The sequence below is a fragment of the Nyctibius grandis genome, chromosome 5 (genome assembly GCF_013368605.1).
Source record: "Nyctibius grandis isolate bNycGra1 chromosome 5, bNycGra1.pri, whole genome shotgun sequence".
NCBI lineage: Eukaryota > Metazoa > Chordata > Aves > Nyctibiiformes > Nyctibiidae > Nyctibius > Nyctibius grandis.
Window position 1 is genome coordinate 83,824,844 of NC_090662.1, and position 20,017 is coordinate 83,844,860.

General features: G+C 39.7%; 1 protein-coding gene across 1 annotated transcript in view; it reads left to right on the forward strand.

The window, feature by feature from the left end:
• Positions 1 to 20,017, forward strand: part of ITPR2 (inositol 1,4,5-trisphosphate receptor type 2) — a 268,093-nt gene that overhangs the window by 99,074 nt on the left and 149,002 nt on the right. Inside the window, exons 22-26 of the mRNA XM_068402385.1 lie at positions 8,540 to 8,733; positions 11,534 to 11,666; positions 12,601 to 12,658; positions 14,180 to 14,345; positions 16,320 to 16,493. Of these exons, the coding sequence (XP_068258486.1) occupies positions 8,540 to 8,733; positions 11,534 to 11,666; positions 12,601 to 12,658; positions 14,180 to 14,345; positions 16,320 to 16,493 (725 nt within the window). The remainder of the gene's footprint in view (positions 1 to 8,539; positions 8,734 to 11,533; positions 11,667 to 12,600; positions 12,659 to 14,179; positions 14,346 to 16,319; positions 16,494 to 20,017) is intronic.

Sequence of the window (20,017 nt, forward strand, 5' to 3'; positions counted from 1 at the left end):
AAAGTGAGGACTTCATTTAGTAGTGCTGTCATTCTGTCACCTTTCAAGAACATTATAATCTCTTGCAGTTTTAATTAAAAGGTAAAGTCATTGCTTTCCTAATAAGGGCACCCTGCTGTATCATTCCAGAGTCAGGAGCCAATCTGCCTTGTCCAATACTGGTTATTTATTCTCTGTGAATTAAAATGCACATCTTTCTCTAGGTGCGATTGATCTTTCAAATAGCTGATTTTAGTCAAACCATGCAGCTACAGCGTATGTCAGGTCTGAAAGATGAGATGACATGGTAGTATTAGCAGGCAAGCTACGTGTTTGCCATGCAGCTCAGTGCTATTTAGTTAATGTTGGTTGGGAATGAGAATAATGGCATGCAAGGAAATTCAGCCTTTAATTTAGGCTGCGTATGTCTTGGCATGCAACTCTCAGTGCTTGGCACCAATTTGAAAATTGGTGGGACAAACCTAGGTTATCTGCAGAGTATGTCTTTCCCTCAGGCGCTCTACATAAATTACTACAATTTTGCTGAGCCAGTGTCCACTGACATCAGTCTTTCAGCCCCCTTCACTTCCACAAAGTTTATGTTATTATTCCATAATAACCTCCAATAGCTCCTGCCTCTGTGATTCTCACAGGAAATGTGTTGCTTGTGACTGGCTCAACAGATGCCTCCTTTTAGCTGTTCAAACTGGTAGTCAAATATCCCAGCTCCTTCACGTTATGTCTGGGTCTTTAGCTTGGTAGCATATCCCTCCTGTAGACTGAAGGGACTAAAGATCTCTCCATAGGTGTCCTGAGATCGTGGAACATTTATTTGAAATGTATCATGAAAAGCCTGACCCCTATGTCCTGCTGCAAGCTTTGCTGCTTTGTTGTGATGTACCCCAAAGGATTTGACCCTTGCAGGGGTCAGAATGGGGAAGCCCTCACTCATTCCTGAACACTTTGGCACTGGTGGGCTACCAGCTCTCTGCAAAGGAGCGCTTGTGTATCAGTGTGTCAGGGGACTCTTGTCTAGTGTTCTGCCCCTTTGATACATCCTGATAGTCTGCTTAGTCTCTCAGCTTCAACTGAGCAAGAAGATAAGTAGTGTCATCTTCTGGCACTGTTGGCTGCAAGTAGAGATGCATAATGCTTAGAAGCACCAGTAATGAGACTGCTGCTAGAACAGGGTTGAGAACAAGTTTGGACCTACCATTTCTACTGTTCCCGCGGGTCCTCTGTGACCAAGAAGCACCAGATTTCATCCAGGACTGTTAGAAAAGACTATATTGTTTCTCAGCCTTGCATCCGTATCTGTTAGCTGCTCTTTTGTCTACTTAACAATTTGAAATATCTTCTTGAGGCGTACTTTGATTAGCAGAGCTAATGAGGCAGTGGCAGCCTGGCAGACTGGAGCAATAATTTATGCCAGCAGTTTACAAAAAAAAAAGGGTTACAAGAGAAAAAAGATGTAACCCTTAGGAAAGTTAGCTGTGTTAGTCACAGACGTCTATAGTGAAGCAACTGCTGTTCAGTGCAGAATTTTGTCAGACCAAAGGGGAGGTCAGTCTGAGAGTTTAATTCTCTGGCATGGACCATTTCTCTTTCCTCCTTATTCTTTCCCTCATCATGAGACCTGTGCATTAATGTGATTCCAGAGACCATTGCTTTTCTAGGAATCAATATCTGTTTCATAGATGTAACTCAGCTAGAAGGCTTGATTCCCATGATGCTTTTTATCTTCAAGGCCAGCATGTTGATACATGTATTTTTTCCTTTGTCTAATGTCTGTGGTAGGAAAGCTGTATTTTTGACACTGCTTTGTGGTTTTGGGGGATAGGCAACATCAACAGAAACTGCAGAATGTCAGGAGAAGGTGAAGTTTGGTGGAGTTTCACCATGGCTGGGCAGCGGTGAGTTTGCATGCAAAAAGAGAGGGCTTGTGGATGTGCTGTAGGTAAGTGGAGGCTGGGATGGCCAAATTCATTCAGGGAGTGGATAGGAAACGTATGTGTATTGCATATTGTGGGGGTTTTTGTACGTTTGTTTGTTTGTTTTACCTCATTAGTTCCAAGGGCTGTATAAAATGTATAAGTGGCCTCACCTTCTGCCCTTAATGTCATGCATTAGGTTTTCTCTGAGGCTTACCTGAGGTCAGCTAGTTATTGAGCAATGAAAAATGGTTTCATGAAGAAATAAAGTGTGATTCTTGGCCTGTTATGGTAGATTCTGCAGTCTTTATGAGCAAATTCTGTAGAAAACCTGTAAAAATTAATACCTCTTTCACAAACAGCTGTAAGGCTTAATGCTTCTGGCAAAAGATATATAGTTCTAAAGGGTTTGAAATAAAATGTGTTCCTTTAGGTACTGAACTGTTGTTATTATATGTCTTAAAAATGGCTATAACTTTTCATGCAGAAAAATTAAATTGCATGAAGCAATGTAGCCAAATCAACAAAGGCAAAGAAATGTAGAGCTAAAGCTGCTGTTGGGTTTTTAATTTAGCCCTTGGTAACCAGACATTGCTGCGCATACGGTTCCCTGCCAGAAGATCCCCAAGGATTGACAGCGTTGCATGCTTTAAGATGGCACTGAAACTTTAAGAAGCTTATGGTGGAGCAGTAGTATAGGTCTCACTGAAATCCACAATGTCAAGGCCATTTGGAGTCAAAGCTTCTGTTTCAGCATGGGAAAAGTGACTTGCTGCTGTAAGTACTGTCTTAAAATCTGGTTGAACTACACTGAGGCATGGGTTGAGATAAGGTCAGACAGCACATGCTGTCTGGCTTGTGCCCTGCTACATTGGAAAGGAAGTGTTTTCTAGGAGGAGTTTGGAAGAAGCTGAAGCATCAGGTGTCCTAGTCAAGAGCATGCTCAGGTTTGATGACATCAGAGAGTTGTCTCTAACTTAATAATTACAGAGAGAATGCGAGAAATGCCACATTTTTGCAAAACCTTTGATTTGTCTCCTTTCTCCCTCCCCTTTTTATATAAGCAAGATTGAAGAATGTATTGGGCTTTTATGGACAGGTTAATGAAAGTTGTTGGAGTGGTGGATGCATGTTTATTTGTCTTTTCTGGTCACTAAGTATCAGATTTCTTGAAGACCCCATCATATGTCAGCTCCTAGTCACGTTTCCAGAAGCACTGAGCATCCAGCTTCTCCAGTCTTTAATGAGAGCTGCTGGGTGTTAAAATCCTTTTGAAAATACAGGCACTTTTTACATTTCTGCGTAGGGAGATGAGCACTGTGGAAACCTGTTTGAGCTAAAGATGGCTGAGCAGTTTTAAAAATTGAGTCTTAGGAATCCATCTTTCCTATATCTGTGTTGAGGGAGACTGAATAACGTTAGTAAGAGCAGACTCTGTCCCTTTGTGGCAACTAGGGACCAGATTAGGTGCATATAGTTAATTTTTAAATAAGCAAGGCTGCAAGTCAGGTCCCTGGTGTCTTGGGGATATCTGTGGAGTAGAGACTACTCGCTGTAGGATATCTGCCAGCCTTTGAGGCTGTCCGTTGTGTATTCGCATTCAGCTACCACACAGTTCTCTGCACTGTTTGGGAAATACCTAAAATGCTGTGGGCACTGGAGAGCAAACTGAGGACGCTGCACAGCAATTGGCTAGGAACAATTTGAAGAAAAGGCATGAATTGCCAGCTGCATTTGACAGTTTTTTTTCTTTCTGAATATGGTATTTTGTCACCATCCATACTGTATTACATAGCAGATTGTTGTTTAGTTTTATATTCTGCTTTTAGAATTTTTGCAACCAGTAAATGACTTATCAAGAAAATATGTTTATGTTGAAAATAAAGTGTCAAATTATCCACTGTTTCGATCACTTGGGTGGTTGTTATTTTTTTTCCCATAATTGACTCCTCTGAAAAGTCTTTCTTCTCAGAGAGGCCGCTGTGTTGTCAATTGCGCCAAATTGTATGAGATTACGTGCTACAGTTTTGTGACAGAAACTGATATTCATTAGGAAGTTGTGATCACTGTAATAAAAAGTAATGAAAAGGAGATGCACAGTTATCTTTTGAAAACATGACAAGCATTCTCTTCTTTCCTCTTCTTTCAGTGCCTGTCAATCTGCAGCTCCTTTAAATTACCACTTAGGTGTACAGTGATTTCACTTTTCCATTGGCTAACCTTGTGAGACCGTACATTGAACAGGAGGCATTTCTAATGGGTCCACTGCTTATGGAAGATTCTTGGCATCTGACTTGTCTTGGCAGAGGGAGGAGCAGAGAGGAAGAATTGGGGAGAGGGAGGGAAAATTGGAAAAATGAAAGAAGATTCACAGAGATTGCCTTGTGTCCTTTTCCTCTGTCGGTCAGTCACAGCTCTGAGCATTTTTGCAGTGGTTTTCTGGTGAGAGAAGTGGTTGGTTGCACACACTAGCACCTTACAACATTGGAATGACCCTTCTTTCCCTGCCACACTTCTCATCCATATAGAAATTTTAATACCTTGACCTCAAAGCAGACAACAAATGATGGAGGTCAGCAGGTTAAGGGTGGCAGTACCATATGAAGGCACAGCCCAGGCTTCTCTTCACTTATCTCTAGCAAAGTGCACACCAAGTAGTCAGGGTTCATATTTACTTGCTATCTCTCCTGATTTAGCTCAGTTAACTAGCTGAGGCAGTAAGTTAATTTTCCCTTGGGCATTGGTATTCAGGAAGCACTTTGGAGCTGTAACTAAGATCAGAGCTCCGTTATTTTAGTCATTGTGCGCATATGTACTAAGAACTTAAATCTCTTTTATTGAGCCAGTGTATTTTGTCTTGCATTGTTGCAAGCTTAGCTGACATGCAGTCACTTTTTAAGCCGCAATAACCTTTCTGCATGCCTTACCTGAGACTCATACCCTTTCCTGCTGAGATAACTGTATTAAAAAGCCAAGAGAACACAAAAGCATAGCAAGAAGAAACAGCTCACTAGCAAGACTGCTGCTGGCCCCTGATGTTTGTGAGTGACAGATTTAGATCCGTGCTTAACGGTCTAGACTTCCAAGGCTGGACAGGTAACACTATGCACCATGAGTGCTGATTAGTGGAGGATCTTTTGGAAGAGCAGCTACTGCCCACTCTTTATGTACACGAATGATCCTCATGGCTTCTTTTGAAGAATAGAGCAGTTCCTCCCAGTGTTGAGATGCAGTCAGCTGCTTCATTGCAATGCATGAATGTGCTGGTTGACTCCTGTCTACTCCTAAGAGATGGTTACATTTCATCAGCACCCTACAAAACATAGTTGTTAAAATATCTTTCCTGAAGAGAATGCTGAATTGCTCCAGTTGCTGTATTATTTTCACTCTGGGAACGTTCTCCCCAAGCCTGCTCTGAGTTAATTGAAAATAATAGTCAGCATCAGGCAGTTAGTTAAAAATTTTTCCAAAATGGGTTTTCTCATGACACCTTGTCTCACTGCTGTTATTGACAGAAATAATGCAGTATTGAGTCACTACCCTTTTCAGCTGTAAATACTAAACTGGATTGAGTAGACTTTTCTCTCACTAAAATCCTTTCCTATGCATTAATGAAAAACAATTTGAAATGGCTGTGGTAATAAGTACCACCTTAATCCTCCTTTGCTTTCGTACCTCTAGCTGTTTAGATCAGTCGCATGAAGGTCAATAGTAAAGGAATGTTGTGGACAGAGGGTTTAGCCTTGTTACCGATGCTGTTGGGAAACAGCTTCATAGATACTGCTCACTGGTTTTGTACCATCTTTTAACACTGGTGTTCCATGGGTAAGGGGAAAGGAAAACAGTCATCTCATTTCTTTTTATTTCCTAGATGCTTTTATAGGCTCCATCATCACATTAGCTAAGTGCCTCCCAGTCTTTGTTATATCAGGCCTCTCGCTGTCCTTTTTAGAGATGGAGAAAGTAGTCTCCTCATTTATGTATGTGGTCCTGAAATGCAGAGAGAGGAGACATTCCTTGGTCATGGAGGAATTTGAATCCCATCCCCTGTGATGCCTGTGGAGCACCTCAGTAATAGCTAAGAAATAAGCAGGATATATGCCCTAGGCAAAATCCCAGCTTGCTTTCTCCAAGAACGTGAGGTCCACCCAAGACATTGTCTGACTCCTTGTCCAAAAGACGCTACCTTTTTTCTTAACTTTACATCAAGTGGACTTCAGTCTTGAAGGGTGGGCAGGAACTTTTCAAGATAAAGTGGAATTCTTCTGCCTCATTTGAGACAAACTGCAGTTGTTTCTAGTTTTCAAGAAGAATATCTTCTGGACTTGTCTTAGACTTAAGTAGTTTAATTATCAGCTGGTAATCCCATTGACCAAGTTGTTTTATAAAGAATTCATGAGCTTTCCAAATAGCAGTGCCTCTATTTGTATTCACCTCTGTACAACTGAGCGAAAGGGATTTTGAAAACATGCTGTGAGACAGAGGGTGATTATTTCTCAACGGAGATGTAGAGTAGGGGTATTACAGGCCATGAAGCAGACGCACAACCCATAGGTCTTGTTGTGGGCTTATCAGTCAGCATTAAGGACAGGATGATATGAATGAAGTCATTTATTTCATGGTTTGAAGATGAAGATGATGCAAAAAGTCAGTTTAACTGAAGCTGCTTTAAGGGTTGAAGGTCCTCCACTTAGTAATCTAGTTTTACATGGGTGTTTAGAATAATGGTCAATGCAAATAAACGTGTCGCACATTGGGAGAAAGGGAGTGAGGAGGGGGGGAGAGAGAGACACACGCGCTATGTTATTCCTCAGCTGTTTTACTTGATTTGAAAGGAAAATGCACCATTTTCATTTTGCAGCAAGAAGAGTATTTGGAATGATTTTATTTGCTTTATGCTGATGTAAGCAGTTGGGAGAACTTTCTGTGTATGCCTAATGTGAGGATCTAGCCTTTAGTCTGACTTCTAGCTTTTTTTTCCTAACATCATGCAAAATCAGAAATGCACTTTTTCCCATTCTTTGTAGGGAACTGAAGTATTATTTTCAAAAGACCAAATCACACCAGACCGGATGCTGAATGGGACCTCAAACGTGACACTAATCTGCCTCATTCACTTTGAAAAAGCAAATTCTTTGTGTGTTTTCCTTTTAAATCAGGGGTGAAGGCATCCTCTTTCCCTGCATGCAGTACTTGAGCTCTATGGATTGAAGAAAGAAGGGCATAAGAGGAGGATATTGCTAACAAAATAAAATATAGCTTTGGCTTTTTTACAGCAGATTATCTGGGAAGAGGGTCTCTTCAGTGTGAGTAGAACTTGTCAGTTGCATGGCAATTAAAGTATACTAAAAGACATAGAACTATTCAGGCTTACCTCAGCACAGCTACATTTCCTCCATTCTTTTGTTTGCCTTTGGTGTAGTCTGGGTCTTGGCACTCCTTTTGCAAAGAGATGCTGTCGTTCCCTTCCTTTCCTCCATTCATTCAGATCTGTACCTTACAAGAAAGGAAACTAATTCATGTAGGTAGGTGGCATGATACACTCATTCTTTCTTCTCCCCACCTTTGGAAGAAGATAGTCATTGATTCACTGAGATGCTTTTCATATCAAAATTCACTATAAAGACCGACCAGGATAATCTAAGGGAACAGATGGTATTTCTTGGTAGATTTTGCTGAACTGGCATCAGTGATCGCTACCATTGCAACTAGACTGGACTGAAGTTTTTTGTCACATAAGTGTAAAATAATTTTTTCCCCCAGCTATAACTTATGAAGGGCACTGTGACTGCAGACACTAGTTTGACCTTCAGGACAGCCTTCATGGCCTGACCTCCTGGGACATTTTTGAAGGGTGATGGTTGACTAGTTGTGTCAGTTGGGTTTGGTTTGTAGCCTGTCATTTGGACCACATACAGAGATTGATCAGACTTGCACAGCCTCAAATCTTTACTCTCTCTGAGTGTGACATATAAGATACTTGGATAGTCTTCTTCCAGCTTGTGAAGTGCCAAAAGCAACCTTGCTGTCAAGCACATATATAATGTCCAGTAGTCCTGAAAAATGAACTCCTCCCATGTGTCTACAAAGCAAGGTCATAAATTGCAGCAGTAGAGGATACAAATGAAATACCAATAAAAGTTTTCTAACAATAAAGATAGTCAAGTACTGGAATCACTTGCCTAGGGATGCTGTATAATGTGCGATATACAATGCTTAAATATTCTTAAAAGTAGGCTAAACGAACCTCTTTCAGAAATGGTCTTAGATGTAGATAATATGACTTCAAAGGAATGAATTAGTTGAACTACTGAGATACCTTTTGCTCTACTTTTTATGATTTCTTGAACATACTAACAGAGCTGTGGAAAGCTTTTGGCATCTTTTCCATCTATTGCCCTGTAAGAAACGATCTCGTGGAAAATCAGTGTAGAAAATTGTCCCCAAACCATTGGGTAATTTGAATGAATTCCTTCTCCTGAGTTTTGATCAGGAATTGATAACTTATTTTTCAATATGCCTGTTAAGACTGTAAAGGAGTTTGAAGACATGGGTGTATGTGTGTTATATAGCTTTGCAAGCACGCTTTACTGATGGCAAATGTATACATGTTTGTGTTTAATGCATAGGAAACAATGTTATGAGGACCATCCATGGCGTAGGAGAGATGATGACCCAAATGGTGCTCAGCAGAGGATCTATATTTCCCATCAGTGCCCCTGATGTACAGCCAAGCATTCACCCAAGCAAGCAAACCAGCACTTCAGACAGTGAAGATGTGATCGTAATGGACACCAAATTGAAAATCATTGAGATTTTGCAGGTAATAATGATTGGTGGAATATTACATGGTAGCCACTCATGGTTATTTACTTATTCACGTAGTGGCAAGTTCTGTTACCTGCATCCTTACTATTCACTGGGCTGATTATTGTAAAAATAAGACTTTGATACGATCAAGAATACTCCTCTGTGTGAACAACAGTACAGTTGTGATCCTCACTCTGTTACACCTACTTAACTTCTGAAGTTCTGCTGTAGAAACTCTGTCACTGTAATTGTGAAAAGGCAGAACTTGTCCTTTAATCTGCCTCACTAATGTTTTCTGAAGACAATGTGTCTGTTCCAGTCTCATTAACACTCATTTTACACTGGGGTAGATTATTTGACTTTAGTATTTGACTTCACGGTAGTTTGGTGAAGGGACCTAGACGCTAGAATTGGATCTAGACCCACTGAAGTCATGCAAGGCCATGCACTTTTGAAGTCCATTTCAGATTTCCACTGTTAGATTGAGAATAGTCTATGGGCTCCTATGATTTCCTCCCAGCTGAATTTACAAGCTCTATGACACTAGCATGCCTCCTGAGATATAATTTCACTTTGTGCTATTCGTCAGTGAAGTGGCACACATTTGTTCCGTATATCAAATCCCAGCTTCTGCAATACTTACGCCCTGAAGGAATGTTTCAGTGTTTTCTATAAATTCTGCGGATCTGTTGGTGCCATTGTCACTTTTGAAGGATTCCATTTGTTCTGACTGCTTATAAATGATTTAGATTACCTTAATTACTTGTAATCTGAAAGACTATAAATTGTTAGAGTATCCGCAATACCACATACTTTCGTTCCAGATCTCCTTTAGTTTAAGGCTTATGGTGAAGGAGAGAGTGTTATGAAGTTTTATCACCTAAATAATACCATTCATGTGTATTGCTTCTCATTTTCATTTGTTTTTTTGACTGAGTTTCTCCCCATACTGTCTTGCTCTACTGGTTGATGCCTAGGAGGATGACTCCAGGACACCAACCTCGTCCTGTGCATTCACCTCGTGTCTGCTCACAGGCAAGAGAATCACATTTGTCTCATCCGTTCCTTTTTCACGGCACGTCCAGCAAGAGCACTCGGGATTGGAGAGCATATAATCCTAATTTTGTTACTTGATCTGTGGCTTGTTAGTTATGGTTTAGTCACATGGTCAAATTGCTGCAGATGATTAGCAAATTGTCATATGTTGGGTGAATCACAGTAAATGTCCATACATATGACCGTAGTTCACATGAAATACAAAATAATTCAGTTTCATTTAATATGCAATGAAGAAGGATTGATTGAAATGGTGTTACCTTTCATTACTGTGCTATTACCCTAAAAGGCAAGAAAGAATATTTTAGATTTATTGTATTATCATGCATAGCTAGTACAATGGTGATTAAAACTATTCTATTCTAAGAAATATTTCAGTTTATAATAATTTAATTCTGAATATAGCCTCTTTTTCCTTTAAGTAAAGGCATTTTTTACTTAAGAGTTTCCATTCTGCCATCAGCCAGAATTAAACAGATGGACTGATAGACTTAGTTCACTATGCGTGGACTTGGGAAATTTTTATTTTTAAAAATCTTGCATGTACAATTAGAGGGTAACTTGATCACGGAACCAAAATAAACCTCCCTTTTTTCTTTTTTGTTAAAAGATTTTAAAGAAAAGATATTGTTTCTTAAACTGGCATTTTATTTGCTTTTAGATGGTATAGTCCTAGTCAAATTCTGTTACAGTATTCTGGGTCTGGGAAGCTTGTCTGACTTTATTTAGAGATCAAAGAAACACGTTGCCACCATTTGCTAAGTCATGACCTGTCACCTGAGTCTCGGTAACAACATACGTGCTTTCATCCCCACTGAATGTAAAATATGTTAAATGATCTTAAACCTCTTTCATGTATGCTTGCATTTACTGTGGGCAAGGAGCATAAGTGTGGGAAACTCAGTCTGTGGGCAGTCAATTGTTGAAGTGTTGGATGTATATGTGTCAATCCTTAATTGGTACTAAAGTCTCCAGCCAAGTTATTTTCCTTACTATTCCCATATAAAAGCAGCACTTCCAGGATTTTTCCTGTATGAGTTTCTGATTTCACAGCTGAGGAACAAAAGGCACCACCAAGTAGAAGAAAGCAGAGCGTTGAGTGAGGGGGATCTCTGCTACCATTACAGTGGTAGCTTCCAAAGCCAAACTTTTTGGTTTTTTTGCTGCGTGCTGGCAACACTCCTAGGAGCTCAATGAGGACATGCTGTTTGCTTCTCACATCCTCAGCTGATCATTAGCAATGTAAAAAAAGAGCACACCAGGCTTGTGCTTCACTTCATGGGAGCCTGGAGTTCCTGCAGCGTCACTGCCCTTGGCTGTCAGGCATCTGAAGGGGTGAGCCTTGAGCCTGTTGTCCTTACTCTCAACCCCACTCCACTTTTTAACTTCACGGGGCATTAGAGGTCTAGCTGAAATATGAAATAATCCGATTCAACATGGATTTGAATGTACTGATCTGGCTTGCAGGCAGTGAGGACAAGGCAGTGTGCTAGAACCTCTGAACAAATCCAATCTCCTCCTTAGTATTCAGCAGTTGATAGGGTAGAGTTCAATATGTCTCAGAATGATCAGAGGGAAGAAAGAAATCACAGAAGACTGATGACTGTAATGGATTCTTTTTTTTGTAGTGGACATATGTACTTAAAATAATTTACTTAAAATAATTATGTATCCCTGTATATTCCACTACAGAAAAATCCTAACCCATGGTACCAAATAGCAGAAGAAAAGTCTTATTTTAAACTTTTTTCTTGTAGTTTATTCTCAGTGTTAGACTGGACTATAGAATATCCTACATGCTGTCCATCTATAAGAGGGAGTTTGGGGAAAACAATGAAAATATTGATAGCTCTACAACATCCCCACCTGACACACCAGGGATTGCCTCAGGTAAATGTCGCTATTGTATTGCAATGTAAAGTAATTCTCTGTAAACTACTGCAAACAATGAACTCAGCTATACCAGAAAGATGCATTCTGCTTGAAGTTGAAAAGCTTGTGGGAAAATGAGAATCTTAAGGAATCCCATAAAAATAAGAATGTTGCTGGCCTGTCCTCCTCTAACAAAAATTTTATTCCTTTTTCCCATGATGACAATTTATTCTCTTCTTTGTACTCTTCCCAAAACACTGCATGATGACAAATGTAGTGGAAGGTCAATCATGAAAAAATGGTTGGGGGTGGATGGGGATGGATTTAAGTGAGGTGAACGTGGTATGGGAATGGAGTGGCTTTCCACGGTGCTTTCTTCTGCACACAAGTGCTCAAAAGGCTGACTGCTGCCTCTGCGACCACCTGCAAGTAGGGGGGGATTGTTTTAATTGGAGGTGCTGTATAAGAGAGGGGTGGCTAAGTCTAAAGTACTAAAGTCTTAAGGAGAAAAGCATATTAAAGCTATTCTAAAGCAAAATGATGATGTAAATGATTTGGTTTATGATAAATATTCTAAAGTTCATGTGTCTCATTTAACTGCTTTGTGGGGGTTGGCTCATCTAACAAAAAATGTAAGTTTCATACTGTCTGTCATTTGTAGGTCATTGGTGGTGGTTTGTACAACTCCTTGCACCATGGAGCTCTGGTTCATTGCTACAATTTGGCTTTTCCTCAGTACCAGTAATACACAATTTAACTCTGCCCCTTGTTCTGTTTCTTCCCTGCTACTCTTGCAGATAGTGAACGTTGCCTAGTTGAGGAATATGTAGTTAGACCTTTACTTGGTAACATCTACTTTAAAGAGGAACAGAGTTCCATTTTGCTGTGCAGATTAAACAATAATCATTGGTGCTTTTTTGTTTTTTTAATTTTTATTTTGATTGTTTTCCAGCAATTGTTCCTGACATAGATGAAATTGCAGCTCAGGCTGAAACCATGTTTGCTGGCAGGTATATTCTCTGAAGTTTTACCTTCTATATTCATCTCTTTGTTCACATTGGTATTTCTCATGGACAATCTTTGTTTATTCTGTGTGTGTTTTCATACTCCTTTCTCTTCCTTTGGCTACTTCTTATTACATAGACAGGAAAGTGCCAGAAAAGACCTGGATTTCAAACAAGCAAACAGCCCAGTTGGTATGGATGGCCGTGGGATTGGAAATGACCACCCTCTTAGTTGTAAGAGAGTTGGTAGAAAGTTTTTGCCTTGTTCCCAAAGGGACCTGGGGAATGGTGTACAGGTGTACTGGGCTAAAACACACTATTTCTCTTATAATTCCTCACATGGGTGCTTCTAAAGAAAGACCTTTTTCTGGTATACCTTATGGATGTAGTCCCAAATTTCTTGGATCAGTAGGTTACTGTTGACCCTCAGTATTTCTCAGAGACCACATGACCTGTTGTCATTGCATCTTGTCTTTGAACTTATTTAGATAGTTATGTCAACAATAATCTCTGTCATGTGACTCTTCAAATCAACTGTGGACCACTTGCCATGATCTTCTGGACCACCAGAGGCCTGTAAATCACAAGTTATGCTTGCAGAGTTTTGGAAGTGGTTTCAGCTACTCTGTCAATAAAAAAAAATAGCATGGAAAATATCCACACTGGAGAGTTATTACCATTATCACCATATTGGTTTAATTTTATGGGTGTAAGTATAATTATACCAGTAAAAATGAATTCCATTTAGACAAAGCCGTAGACTTTAAAGTTTTTCTTGGAGCTAGGGAGAAGGATCTGCAATACGGGTGTTCTGATCTTTCCTCTCTCAGTCCCTTATGCGTTCTCAGTCTTTACCAGTGAGAGCAATGCCTCCAGTCCTCTCCCTGAACTCCCATAATGTAAAACAACAGACAGCCCTTGGCATCTGTATCTTTAAAATGAACAGGGAGACTGAATGGTTTCTTGGAAACATTATTTCTGCTTTGATATGTTAAGTGTAAATCTGCTTTCTGCCATTCCAGATTATAAATATGATTCCAGAAATATGATGCTTTTGGCAATTCTTAATATTTTTGCGCTTATTTTTTCTTAAATGAAATTTTAATAGCAGCTGAAAAGGGAAGGAGTGAAAAGGAAAGGGACAAATTAATCTCTGATGAAATGCTGTTTACTTCAATTAATTTGGATTGGGGATGAGCTTGGCACAACTTATCCAAGACATAAATGAATGTTTTTGCAATATGGATTTTAATCACAATATTTGACACATTTCATACATACTTACTTTCATTCTGTTGCGTCCATTCTGCTACAAGATTGCTGCAACAGCATATACGGGTAGAATTGAAGTCCTTATAAAATATGTTAAAGTGATGTTTATAGTTTCCATCCTACAGCATTTTTGATTTGGTTTTAAGAGCTCTGTCAAATGAAGATTGTGTGTACAGGCACATTTATGTCAAAACCTTTTATTTTTTTTATATTTATTTTACTTTACTTGTTCCATTTTCCCCATTTCTGTTGCAGAAAGGAGAAGAATGCGGTTCAGCTTGATGATGAAGGGGGCAGAACTTTTTTACGGGTCCTCATTCACCTCATCATGCACGACTACCCTCCTTTGCTCTCTGGGGCTCTGCACCTGCTATTTAAGCACTTCAGCCAGAGAGCAGAAGTTCTGCAAGCATTTAAACAGGTATGGACGGGCATAGTGTTATTCCAGAAAACTGACTTCAGGGAAAGTCTACCCAAAGGGTGCTTTACTTACCTAAATTGCTGTTTGTAGCATGACAGTGTTATTTCCTTAGAGGTCCAAATTCAGCAGAGTTGTTTTTTTTTTTTTTTTCATTAGAGTTGACCATATGTGCTAGTGGATATTATAGTTGTACACCCAGAAATAGTTATTTCTGGCATTGCGTCCATTACTGGAAACGTGGGTCTGTGGTGACAGCTGGGACACACACATGATGTAGTGATCCCTCAGAGACAGAGTTAGCAGCTCATGTCCTGCAAGCAGTGTACTGGTGTCAGCAATAAAACTTTACTGTCTTCAGGGCAACTTAGGCTGGGTGTAAAGCTCTTTCGTTATTCCTGTGCTGTTTCTAGTTCTAATTCAGGTGTCTTTGCATTGTGCTCCACTGCATGATACAGATATGGCTAAGTAACAGGAAGAGAGGGACAGAGCCAAGCCTGTTTTCAGCTTATATTCTTTCTGCTTGATAATGGTGCATGTGCAGCCTCCATGTGTCAGTGGATTAGGATGGGGAGATCTGATGTCATGGGGCTGGGTGACATGAGGCATCTCTGTTACGTAACCCTATATAACATATGTTGATAAGACCATCTGATGCTTATTTCAGGAGTTTGATAGTGTGTTGTCTCATCGTTATGTAAGATGTGGAGGTTTCTCTTGTTTAAAAACAGATGAATGATAAAGACCTGGAAAGCTTTTGTTTAATGTTTTTGCAGTGTAGCATAATGGCCTCCCACCAGACTGTTCAAGTTCGGCCGTGCTGGTTAGTTGCATAAATAGCTGTTATTCCCAGGTAAGCAAGGGCTGAGTAGCTTAACATGTTTTCATAAAGGATGGAAAAGGCTAATTGACAAATACACAAAGAAGACTGTACAGAACATGGAATATGAAGTCTGTGGATGAACAGCATTCATAAATGCTGTAAAATAACAGGGTCTTACCAAGCTAAGAGAGAAGATGAAGAAAACGTTATATTACAAAATAGTGAATATTTACCTTCATGTCGTGATTTTTTTTTTTAAAAAAGAATGCCCCTATCAGTGTTCTTGTCTGCCATGTGACCTTAATCTTTTACATAAATGTGATTTCTTAATAGTGCTTATTGATTTACTGTAAAGGTGGTTGTTAGTTTTTTGGAATATTCATTAATAATCTTGGTAGAGTGAAGAGCATTATAAAGAAAAGAAATGTGTAGATCATGCTAAATCAAGAACTACAAATAACGGTGAAAAAAACCCAGATAATTTGAGCAGTACAAAAAAAAGGAAAAGTGAGATTAACCTTAGTAAGAAGCCACCGTTCAGATGGTGGGAAATTACATGAACCTGAAAGTCAGTTTGTGAGCTATATTCAAACAAGTCTTTCTAAGATGGCCTAACAGTCTTAAAATCTGTTATTTTTCAATGTTTAATTATGGTGATGTAGATAGTCATTAAAGTTGCTGGCCATTCTGACTTTTCTTTGGATGTCCTCATTCCTTGTCATGTCAACCTTTTTTGAAGTACTGTGTTGATGGGATAAGCTCTTTCTAACTGTATTGCTTTAATAGCATGTAACTGTATTGTTTTAATACCATGAGGATCATAATCAGTGTATTAGAACTAACTCTGCATAGAACTCAAGAGCTTGTAAATCTGTGCTTGTGCTGAAAATGTTTCGCAGTGTATTAAAGAAGGCAAGAGAATGTTGTGAATGTTATAAGTACCTTGTTTTGGGCAACTATAGTCTCTGGCTCTGTTAAAGGTTATTGATGAACGGGGGCTAAAAAGCCTGTGTGTGCCGTGTTTCAATATCATAGGGATGGTTACATGAAGCACCTGAAAAAATGGGCTTAGAATGGAAACTGTAAAGCAAATTACCCAGGCATAAGTGCTGGTGCTACTGATGTAATAGCTTTATGATTTTCTGTATTTCCAGGTTCAGTTGCTGGTGTCTAATCAAGATGTTGATAACTACAAGCAAATCAAGGCTGATCTTGATCAGCTACGTCTGACTGTAGAAAAATCAGAATTGTGGGTTGAGAAGAGCATTAATTACGAGAGTGGAGAGGTGGGCGACAATCAAACCAAAGGGGGAGAAGAGCCACTAGAGGTGGGTTTAAAGCCTTTGCTGTTATAATTGTTTCAATATTGATAGGTAGTTTAATGAACAACTGCAAATTTGTGGTCTGGTTAATCAAAGTAGCAAAGTGAGAATGTGCAATATTCTGGCTGAGCTTCAGAATAGACAGGATAGGAAATAAAACCTTTTTTATCAATGTGTTCAATATTCTCTCTGGCTGTTTTCAGTAACTGCATTCTCATGTCACAGAGATGCCTTCCTTTCTGGCTATCGAGCAAGCCACAGTGTATGGCATCGCTCTGTAGCCAAGGAAGTAATTTAGGGATCACATGTTGGCAGTTGCATTGACTTGCTGGAAGAAAGGATTAGACAGTATTTGGTCTTTCAACTAGGGGAGAGGAGCACAATCAAACCAATATTTTCAAACATCACAAGTAATTCCACTTTCCACCAAACATAAGACTGACCTAAGAATATTGAGATTTTGTAGGTGAACTAACAGGTTATTTTTTTTTTTGACACTTGTCAACCACACTCTTAGGATATATTGCGATTTGAGAAACTTTAGAACTTGAATCTGGAACCACGAAGATCTGATTTTTAAAAAATCTAATTAATATTTTTTTTAGTTATGTTTTTCAGTGAAAGCTGAGGTCCTCATGTAATGTACCTCACTCCAGTCTGCGTTTTTAAGAAAATGCAAAGTGTTGCAAGAGTTGCTATGGTTGAGGTTTGTCACATAACTGTAGATAGAGCAGGCTTTCCCACCAATATTTATTCCCACTTTTGCATTTTCATCAGAAGAAATGGGGAGAGATGAACAACTGCGATTTCTGACACAGCACCTTCCTTATTCTCTTCCATGGTAGAGTTGTCCCTGGTGGCAAGAAAATGGGCAAGGAAGCCACCAGGGGAAGCTTAGTGGAAGCCAAGTGGAGATTATACAGCATTGTGATAAGAAAAGTAGGAGCCATTGAGAAGAGATGGGATGTTTGCAGCTATCTATGACATACACTTGGCCTTTCAGATGGGAAAGCAGAGTTTAGGTGGCTTCGTGTGGGGGAAAATTCAACACTTCAAGGGAGAATCCTAATTTCTTGGGACATTGTAGGTCCTACTCTTTCTCTGATGTAATTTATCTGAATTTAGTGGTGTCAGAACTGGGGAGGAATCTGGAGTTCACGAGCTTAAGTATGTGGGATTTCCTACTTTCTTTCCTCAAGCATAGCTCTAGTAAGAAAGAAAATGTTCCTTTATGTATTTAATGAATAGAAAAGGTAATGGGGAAACAGGATACAGAATTGCAGCGGGATATTTACAGGGTTTTTTAGCTATAATACATCTTAAGAGTGTAATAAAATCCTTTTTATTCCTACGGATAGCCCTGATAGCAAAGAAACTCCAGGAAGAGGAGACAAAACAATGTGCTGGAAACAAAAGCATCTCTAAATGGGGTGTTTTCAGTGTTTTTTTTCCCATCCATGGGTCTGTATGGATTAGCAGTGCTTCAGTAGATGCACAGTATTATCTCTGGCAGATCTGAGAGAGTATTGTATCAGAACAGTAATATGTAATCTGCACAACTGGTTAGATCATCTGGTGGTAATTCCATGAGAGCTGCGCCAGGTTACAATAGCTCAGAATCTTGTCCATTATTTTTTCCTCTGTTAAATTATTCTTTAACTGTCAGGAAATGTTTTTACCTGGCAAAACTACTTTAGATAGTGAATACTCTCTTTGAGATCTTATGTCAGATGTAAGAGGTGAGATGCTGGTCATAATTACAGTGTGTGAAGCAGGTGGCTGGCTTCAAGCAGATAAACATCCCTGTGAGATCTCATGCTTTCTTGGAATGGATGCTGGGTATTCAGAACTGAGCTGGATGAACCTCTAGGTCTTTAGGGAATATGCTTCATTTGCCTGTGCTTAATTTTTCCCAAACAACATTAAACTGGACACAAGGGCTTAAATTACATTCCAGAACAGTCTTATGTTAAGCCCAAGTTTCTGTCCTCACTGAACAACATTGCAAGATTGGCATAAGAGTTTTAAAAAATCAAATGTATTTTTTTGCCCTTAAGCTTCTGAGTCTTTTTGGGTAATTGTTTCCACCTTCCTATCATAACCTGGTGGGGCTAGAGACTTACTTTTTTTTTTTGCAGTCGTATGACTCCAGAAATGGGATTTGTAGAAAAAAGGCCATATTCTTCTAAATAAAGTATCCAGAGTTCTCCACGGAAAAAACAATAAATCTTGCATCCATGCAGGATCATCTTGATAGGAACTGGAGATCAGAATTATAGCAAAGAGTGCTTGGAGTTAGGTCAGACATAGATGAGACACCATATAGGATTAGGAAGAAATGCTGAAATTGATCTCACATAACTGAGCCTGAGGAAAAGCAGATAAAGCCTGTTTACTTGGTCATCTCTAGTAAGGGTGTTAGGAGTCTGTATAGATACCATGGACTATGGAAAGTGTGGTCTTTATTGTCCTGTCACTGGAGGATGCATTGGTGGTGTAGCACCAGAGACACAGTTTTGAGGAGAAGATATAGACAGTCTCGGGGAAAGGACTCTCAGGTGAAGCTGGAATACAGTGCAGTGGCATTTATACACTTCTCGTCTTCACCACCCACTGAGAAAGTTCAGCGAGGTTTCAAGTGGTATAAACTTTCAGCACCCTTAAGCGCCTGGTGTTCCCTTGCTCTCCTCCTTTTCTGGTCTGTGGCAGTTTGCTTTAGTTCTGGGGATGTTTAAACAAACATCTGCTGAAACATCATAGATAGGTTGAGCTTGTGAACTGAAACTTCTGAGAGTGCCCGTCATACCCCTGGTAAGTAAATACAGCCTGTGGAGGGCAAAACTGCGCCAGCGTGGCACTGACTGATGCCTTGCACAGCTGGGCTGCCGAAATGAGTGAGAGTATTTCAGCAGTTGGGAACTGCTCGGACTGAATGCCGGAATCAGGGCCTCCATTTGGGGGCTAGAAAGAAAGGATCCAAAGACTGATGCAGAGTGATATCCCAGGAATTTTATAAATAGAGGAAGTCATCTTTTTCAGAAAATACCATTTGCTAAAGGTTCAGATGAGAACCTTTCTCAGTGTGATCTCTATGACTCCCTGTCCCCTATGGACGAGTGTCACAGAGAATGTCTATCATGGGGTCTACCAAGGCAAGATATGCAACTGAGTGTCTCTGGTATCCCAGTGGCGTGATTATCTTTTGGTAACTACATTTCTGTCATACTCTTATGGGTTCAATAAACAGGTTTTTATTTTGTTAAGAGAAAGGATAGATTCAGCAGTTTAATGCTGATCAGCACTTCCAGATAAGACATATAGTTCACATGGATTATAAAACTACTTTGATTGAGGAAGAATGCTGATAAAAGTAACAGGTAAATTAATCTTGGTTAACCCACAGTCCCAGAACAGAGGAGGGTGGTTAATTATAGCAAAGAGCCTGAAATATCTTCCCAAGTATTGATTCAAACAGCTAGAGAGAAGGTGGCATGCATACAAACAAACCTACACAAATAAAAATCCACTGT